Source organism: Malus domestica, chromosome 14, assembly GCF_042453785.1.
Source record: "Malus domestica chromosome 14, GDT2T_hap1".
NCBI classification, from domain to species: Eukaryota; Viridiplantae; Streptophyta; class Magnoliopsida; order Rosales; family Rosaceae; genus Malus; species Malus domestica.
The window spans coordinates 10,242,931-10,251,706 of record NC_091674.1 but is presented as its reverse complement, the minus strand read 5'-3'; the positions used below and the strand labels follow the sequence as shown (position 1 = coordinate 10,251,706).

Here is an 8,776-nt window from a genome sequence, read left to right as displayed (position 1 = left end):
ACAGTCAAGCATTTGGCTTGGCTGTGTTAAGTGAATTCACAATTAGCGATGTGAGTAATTCCGTTGCCTCTAATTGAGTGATTCCCCATGTTCCTTCGATTTATTACCTTGGATGCCCTGCTTCAGATGGTTTTCCTAGCATTACTCATCATAAATATGCCCGAATTCTTCAGCTCAAATGTCAATTCGTATATCAGTATATGCACTTATTAGATCACTTGTTTTTTTTTTTCCACACTCATTATATCGTTAGATTGTTCTCCAATATTCATACGCATGCATTAAAATGGTGGAATCAAGCAGGAAGCTAAGGGTATGGTATCCTTCTTCTCGGATCTAATTTTTCTTTTGAAAATAATGAATGTAGTTAAATTACTTAATACTCAATAGTTTTAAAAACAAAAAATTGAATCCAAGAAGGATACCAGACAAACCCTAATGATCGGTGAGTCTTGCTCTCCTAAGGTCTTCATTTTGAGGACCTGTATGAACCAAATGCATATTAGCCACATGATTATATTAGTTTAGATCCAAAGGCTTAAAATATTTGACAACTTAATCAATCAAAAACAAGAAAATGAGTAATCCAATGGTTCAAGGATTTTTAGTTTTTTTTTTTTTGGTCAAAAGAGTAGAAATTATTAAAGATGAATAGAAACGTTTACATCCTCTGTAAGGGTATTAAACAAGAATTCCGGACCAAAAGCATCCCAGAAAAAAGAGCTCCCATTCAGAGTAGTAAATGCAGCAACCTTGTGAGCTGCCATATTCCCTAAACGACGAACAAAAAGAAACTTAACTACGATCAGCTAACAACCTAATATCATGAAGATAGCACTCCAGATTAACAACCAAATTTTAAGTTGGTTTTGATTTTGTGGCTAATATGCATTTGGTCCTCACGAGTTCTCAATTAGATTAAGGCATGATTTATCTTCCTTATTCTACTAAATTACCAAATATAATTAAGATTTTATTGTGTATTGTAGGGCAGTTTTCCCAAGTAAATCGGCATAGATTACTGAGTGCAAGAAACACTGTTTCTTCTTTATTATATCGTTAGTTTCTTTTAATTCGAAGTTGATGAAAGACAGAAAAATTAACCAAAAAATTATTTCAAAAGGAATATAACAAAGAATCCTGTAGAATCCTGTACAATGCAGGAGAGAGGACAGTGTAGCTAAATAATTTAGGGTTCTACATCTAGAAAGAGACCAGTCACCGCCATATAGTACAATAAAAAAACTAGGGTTTTAGCTGTAAGCTTTGTGGAAGCATGCATGTTAACTCTACATATATAAGAAAATCGGTAAGGTATTGGGAGACAAAAAAGTGGATTAGAAATTTAGAATTACAAACGAGGGAATCGGGACAGATTTTCATGGAAAAAATATTATATGTGTGTATATATATAAATATGTATATATACATATACATATTTAAGTAGTCTCCAGTAGTCTGTAGGGTGCTGTCACACTCAATTGTTGCATTCATGCATGACAACCACTCAGTTTGTCCACAGCAATGTGTTCTCAAACCTCCTTTTTTAAAATAATTTAATTAGCCAAAATCACAGCTAAACAAAACTTTCTTTCACACAGCTTATTGCACATAATTTGCAATGGGATGAGATGAGACAGCTCATTTCCCTAAAATTCCCTGTGTCAAGGGACTCTTGTCCAAACAATGCCTTACAAATTAATAAAATTTAGACAAACAAAAACTAGCAAGATACCCCTACCATATGATACCCAATTCATATTTATATACATAATTAAATTAAAAAATAATAATACCTCAACCATTTAGTCAGATATGAAACATTTTATAATTAATTATTATACTGATTTAGCTCGTGAAATGATGATTTTTTTTTTAACTTAAATAATATAGAATAATGCGAATATAATATGCATAGATGGATGATGAGAGGTAGGTGGGGGACAAGAAAATATATGGAGCATAATAAATACGCGATGAACTTAGATAGATCAATAAATACAAAGGAGATGACAGGCCCAAACCAAAGAGGTTGAAAAGAAAAGATTGACCTGCGTCTCCGATCTCCATCCACCCCATGCATTGCATTAGCAAAGATCTCAGATTCTCCAAATGTCTCATCAACATTCACCCCAATGCCTCCAATTTCATATGAAGATGAACGAAAACCCTACAAAAAAATACAGACACAACCATACAAAACAGAGACAATAGAAAGAAACAAAGAGAAGAAATCAAAACATGTAATTAACCACTACCGATTAATTAATCTCCTTAGTCTAAATAAGATCATATTTCATGAATTTGGACGACTCTTTCTCCTTTGCCATCCAAGAGGGGATGCATATAATTAAAAAGATATAAAATAATAATAATAATAATATTATAAGTGATGATCACGAGTCTTAATTAGCTAATAATATAGCTACGTAGTACTAGTAGTCGTGAGAGTGGTGGTACATTGTTGATGGGTCACAGCCACTTTGCGCCCTATGATGATGATCATGATCTTGATGATCATGGCCCTCCATATTTCTAGACCCCATTTGATGAGCTGCTCCAAGATTCAGATACACCAATCTAGAATCCAAGTTAAGGTTCCCAATGTTGCTGCCACTGCTGCCACTGCTATGGTGATCATCGCTTAGCGGTGGGTAAATCGCCGTGGAATTCGAAGAATTAGGATTGTTGTTTGCATTGCTGTTGCCTTCCTCGCGTGAAAGAACAAGAGCAGCGGACTGTACGAGCTCAAGGCAGAGTCTGAGCTTGTTAGGTTCAATGTGGGTTAGTCCCGGGACAGCCCCCTTGAATAGAAAATCTGAAGTTAGGGTTCGGAGTACGTCCAGAGGAGTAACCCCATCGACCGTTCGGACATTTGGGTCAGCGTGGTGATCGAGTAGGACTGCCACCATGTCCGGAGACACCATTTCGGAAGCAATGTGAAGCGGGGTTTTGCCGGCTGGCCCAGCCGGGTAGTTTACATCAGCTGCACCAAGTTCTAGTAACGCTTTCACAACTTCCCGGCTGCAATTTTCGACTGCATAGTGTAATGCCAATGCCTCATCGAGATTTAGGCCTTCCCCCATTACCATGAGCTTGACAAGTTCGACATCTGACGAGTCCAATGCCCGCCTCATTCGACGGATTTTCTGGTCCTCAAGATCCGCAGCTGCCCCGAGGTCATGGTGGTGATGATGGTGGTGATGAGGCATCATTGAACGGCGGGCGATGGAGGATTTGAGACGAAGCTCTTCGATTTTGGCCACGATATCGATGGGGAGGTGCTTGGCAAGGACTTCTGGTGGGAGGCCAGATTTGGCAACAAGGTGAGAGCACGTTGTCCAAAGCTGATGCATGTCTTGTTTCCTGGAAGCTAATAGGACTTTCATCACATCGTCAATGGAGGCCTTTTCCACCATGCTAGCCAATTGCTTCTGTAAAACCCAAAAAAACAAGGACATTGTATATAATGATGTTAATGGTACTACTAGTTGGAATTTCATTGTTGAGATATATAGATTAGATATATGCACTTTTGGGATTTTTTTGTACATTAACAATATTTGTATTGATAAAGTGATGGGATGTTTTAGTCTTTTTCTTGAATTTTGTAATCGCTTATCCAGTTAAACCAAATGAGGAAAGTGAATGTTTGGGATAGATTTGTAGTGTGTACTGTGGAAAGACAAGACTGGATATCAAGATCTAAATTTAGAAAGTCATTATGTGCATTTAAAAGAAAGGAAAAAAACCCAATTCAAGAAAATTGAAATGGTACATGAAATCAAGAAGGAAGAAAAAACATTTGTTGGATTTTTTGTCTTTTTGGTTCGAGAAACCTCCTGATTTTTTTGGGATGTTTTTATTGAAGATTGTAATGCTCCTTAATCATGAATAATATCCTGAAGAAGAGGAAGAAGAAGAAGAGAGATGCCGATGGATTATTAACACACTACTATAGAAGAAAAGTAGTATGGTTGGATCAAATGCTTGAAAAAAAAAATTAGTTAAGCCTTTGCTACTTTATATGGAGGAAATAAAAACACAAATTGAGAGGGGAAAAAAGAACTGGGATTGGAAAGGGGAAGATCCCAACTTCAATTATAACTGAACAAGAACAAATGATGTGAAAGAGAGAGAAAGAGAGAGAGAAATCCCAGTACCAAAAAGAAAATGAAAATAATAGAAAAAGAAGAAAAACTTTTACTTCCCAAATACAAAATCAAAACCCAAGAATTGTAGAAATTCCCAAAACGCACTAACATAAGACTGCACACACAGAAGAACCCAGAGAAAAAGTGAGAAAGAGGGGGAGCAGAGGGAGAGAGAGGGGGGAGAGAGAGAGAGAGAGAGAGAAGTTAGAGAGACTAGTGGTACCTGAGTGAGCAATGCAAGTTGTTCAACACCAAAGGATCTAGCGGCAGCAAGAGTGTCAAGGGCAAGATCAACGGCGGAGGTGCAATGCGTGTGCCAACACCCTCTCTCTCCACAATTAGGCCTCGGCTCATGTTTCTGAGGCACTATCGAGACTTGTCCACTGTACAAGAACTGCAACAGCAACAAGAACACCTCGTACCCCACCGAGTTCACCGGTATCACCTGCTGCTGCTGCGGTGAACTACCTGACCCCCGGTGATACGATGACGATGTGCCACCGGGACTCATCCTGGACCCCGAGGGGTCTAGACCCAACGGTGGGTCAGGCCCACAAAAGAATTTCCTGAAGAAGAGGCTCCGGGCTGCCAGGATGCACCTGTGGGCGTGGACGAGACGACCCTCGACGCTGAAGGTGACGTCACTGAAGGCTTGACCATTGATAAGCAGATTCAAGTAGTCTAAGGACAGAGATCTTAGAGACTCTTCAAGGCTGCTCATGATATGATGCTTTTTGGATATGGTGGTAATTATTCACAAACTGTTTTAGGGCTGAGAGAGAGAGGGAGGGATTGTTGAAAAGAGGGGCTAAAACAGTAATGGGTTCATCTTTATCTGTAATTTTTTGCTTTCAGGATCAATTGGTTTTGTTGTTGAAGGATGTGATGAAGAAGAAGAACTCTCTCTCTACTGTTACTGTTTTTTGACAGATTCTTTTGTCTCAACGGAGTGATATTGTGTTTGTGTGTGTTGGTAGATATTTTGGAGAGAGAGCAAATTGGGTGGCTGTTCTGGGCGGCTGGGGTATTTAAAAATAAATCATTAATAGAATAAATAATTGATTAGTTAAAAAAAATGATGGGAAAGGGGAGAAAATGATGGGGAGGGGTCAGGGGTAGAGAGGAATGCAAGAACAGGGAATCAGCAAAAGGTTTATTATATAGTTTATATGGATGATTAGCAATAACCCTAGTTACAGTAATTACCTCAATATAAAATGAGTTGTCAGAAAATTGATTTAAAATTTTCACCCTTTTATAGAAGTGGGGGAAATAGAATAATAGGATATCATATTTTTCTGATTTGTGTTGACTGCAGCTAGATGTTTAATGGACTAATGTGGTCCGAACCACTTTTAGCCTCAATGAACCACTTTTAGCCTCAATTATCTCTGGATGTTTAACTTTCTCAATCATATAAGGCAAAGTTTAGACTGTCCTTTATAGCAGTTAATCTTTTGATTGTTCTTAGTAGGACATTACTTGATGTAGCCAATGGTACTATGGTTGCTTTCATGCACTACAGCATTATAAGCAAAATTGCACTTTCAAATCGGAGGATAATCTTTAATTTAGTCGTATCATTTCGAGTAATTGTGTTTTTTTTATTTTTTTATTGAGAAAATTTGAATCTCCTACAGTTTTTCTATATCATTTATATTAAATATCTGTACTTTTTTAAAATTTGATTAAAGTGTTTTGATCAATAATCACCTCAAGCTAAATTACATGTCATTATTATATTTTTTAAAATTAAAACAATTTTTGAATTTATCCTTTTATCTGCATGATGTACTTTTCCTTATTTAGTGGAGATATTAGTAATTAAACTATATTTTCTCTTCTTCCAGATATGTTTTTTTTATAACAGTTTTTTTTTTTTTTTGTTATGCAAAATATTATTTCTTTTTCCAAATGGTTTTTTTTTTCTTTCAAATAGTTGGTGATCAACATAAAAGCTTTGTGTAATCCTTTCAATTTTTTTTGTGATATTTTTTTGCTGTTTTCTTTTTCTTTCTTTTTTTATTTTTAAGTATAGTTGTTGATGAATTATTATTAGGTACAATACATTACGTATATATTATATGCGGGTATGCTTGAATTTACAAATATCATTAATTGGTACGTGTATTTGCAATTTTGGTACATTTGATTTGATACACATTGTTAATATTGGTGCATTATTTTATTTTGGTACGTTTGATTTGATACATATTGTTAATATTGGTATATTATTTTTATTTTGGTACGTTTTATTTTGTACACATTGTGTATTTGTACATTTATATTATTCTCAATCCTATTTTCTCTTAACGTATTAAAAGAAAAACTTATTTCAGTACGTTTGATTTTGTGGGATTTAAAAATATTTTAAACTATTTTGGAAAGAAAATATCTTAAATCGTAGATAATTATTGCTAAATTGTAGCATTATTGTGAAAAGAAATTGAATCTAACCAACTTTTTTTTTTTAACAATTATCTCTGAAGGAAGAGAGTGTAATCAAAATGCTAGATTATAGGAATTTTGTTACCATATAATGTGCATATAGCACTAAAATTATGACAAAAAAAAGTTTAATCAAATCACTAAAAGGCATGGATGTTTGATCTAGAAAATTCAAAACTAAGGCGCTTATATCAAAAGATCCCTTTTTAATTTTTGGTTTTCTTTTTGTATCATAATATGAGAAAAATACATGGGAGTGCGAGAGAAATAGAAGAGTGGAGGAAAGATTGTGGATGAGAGAGGAGAAGAAATATGTTTGAAAGACTTACAAAGTGAAACCAAAAAGCAAAAAATCACTAATTTGAAATTGTTTTCACTTGCAAGGTTTTATTTTCATTCTTTATTTTTATTTCTTTCTTTCCCTCTTACATCGTTTTTTCTTCACTCCTCCTTTATCACATATATTCTTCGTATCTCAAGCACTAAAAGTGAAAACTAAAAGCTAAAACTCAAAGGATTATTAAATGAGTCCTTACAATAACAAAATGAAACAAATGATTTTATATTGAAAAAACTAAGGAGATCTTCAACCATGGAACGCTAATAAAAGTCATGGGCTCATTTTTAGCCCTTAAAATATAATTTTTTAGGAATAGTAGCACGCTAATTTTTCCCGTCTACAACTATGGAGGGCTAATTCCCACGGGTGTATGAAAAGTCATGCTCGGCGATGTGCTGCACACCTCTTCACCAAGCCATCAAGCGGGGCTCCATGAAAAAAAAAATGCCCAAGTGCTTGAGGGCCGACACTTTTTAACTTTTCTAGAGTCTAGTGATATTTCTCTTTACTTGTACCAGAAACGTTTTAGGTGCGACTCTCGTCAAAAGAGAATTCAAACCACATTATTACTAGCCCATTGTGAGACTTAACTTACTTCTCGAGCCCCTTAGTATAGATAATATCGTTTGTTTAGAAAGAAAAAAGAAAAAAAGAAAAAAATCATTTGTGCCCGCAAAATAAGCACATTTGCAAAATGCTCTTTGATTAGAGATTATTTTGTTGAATTTTAGGGCTCACATTTTCCAAATGTCCTTGGTTGGAGATGTATAACAAAATTAGGTGTTTGTTTAAGCTTTTACTATTTCATTTTTTCTCAATCAAAGGGAAAATGTGGGCTAGGGAGACTTTGACAGCCATTCAAGCAGTTCCAAGTGTCCTTTCAACATATGTTATTTACATACATCATCCAGTAAGAACCTCAATAACTAATTAAGTTTAGAAAAAAAGGAGCTAGAAATGTCATACAAATTTCTTTCGTTTCCTGCACTATTTGAAATTCCACCAAATGTTATGGGTTGAAAATAATGATCAAGAAAGTAATCATTTGGATAGCTTCATGCGTAAACATAACTCGACTCAACTTACATAACAAATCAACAGATTAAAAAAGCATTGCATTTTATGCATTTTTGGTGAAAGAAATAAGCATTGAATTTTTTAAAAGATATCTTAACCTTTTTTATTCTCAAGCAATGCTACTACTCCACACATCAAATATCTTTGACCAACTTTTGTTCACACCAATAATGTGTTATGCCTATCATGCATTTTTAATCTGAAATGCTCTCGACGTCATTCATTTTCAACAAGAGGGTAAAATCTGTCGTTTGGCTAATAGACTTGATCAGTTATATAGAGTCCCAACTTGAGTCAGTTATAATTTTTTTAATCCCATTTTAAGAAAATTTGTGTTCACGGAATAGTAATTTTCAATAAGTCTAAAAGTATGCATTATTATATTACAAATAAAAGTTCAAGAAGAACTAAAATATTTTGGGACAATACTTATTATTTAGAGTTGCTGCCACGCCTTTGAGCTTACATATATGTAATATCTCGTTTGTATGGACACCTTATTGTCGAAGCCAAAATGTCTCTAGCTCTCAAGTATGTTAACAGCTTATTGGCATGAAACTTTTGATACGCATTTAGAAATTAGGTGTCTCTCTTTAATTTTTCATTATATCTTAGAAATTGACATGCTTCATTAATTACTAAGGTAATTCTTCATATCTATTTATCTTTCATTCAGGATAACTAATTTTCTAACACCTCTGCTAAGTAATAACGTTCTTATGTAATAGAATTGGTTTGGTCCCCACATTATGACTAC

The 8,776-nt window shown here is 34.9% G+C and overlaps 1 protein-coding gene across 2 annotated transcripts; it reads right to left on the bottom strand.

Moving 5' to 3' along the window:
- Nucleotides 1-308: 308 nt before the first annotated feature.
- Nucleotides 309-5,055, bottom strand: LOC103454562 (BTB/POZ domain and ankyrin repeat-containing protein NBCL). 2 transcript variants are annotated; one of them, XR_001792044.3, is made up of 4 exons: nt 4,378-5,055; nt 2,461-3,434; nt 2,052-2,170; nt 309-482 (listed from the first exon to the last, which is right to left on the bottom strand). XR_001792044.3 is itself a non-coding variant. In XM_017337196.3 (3 exons), exons 1-3 carry the CDS (start codon nt 4,873-4,875, stop codon nt 2,128-2,130), a joined length of 1,515 nt encoding a protein of 504 aa, XP_017192685.1. In that variant the 5' UTR covers nt 4,876-5,055; the 3' UTR covers nt 1,957-2,127. The 2 variants fall into 2 exon arrangements, 1 of the variants encoding a protein (XP_017192685.1); XM_017337196.3 differs by lacking the exon at nt 309-482 and having other exon boundaries at nt 1,957-2,170.
- Between the last annotated feature and the right edge of the window lie 3,721 nt (nt 5,056-8,776).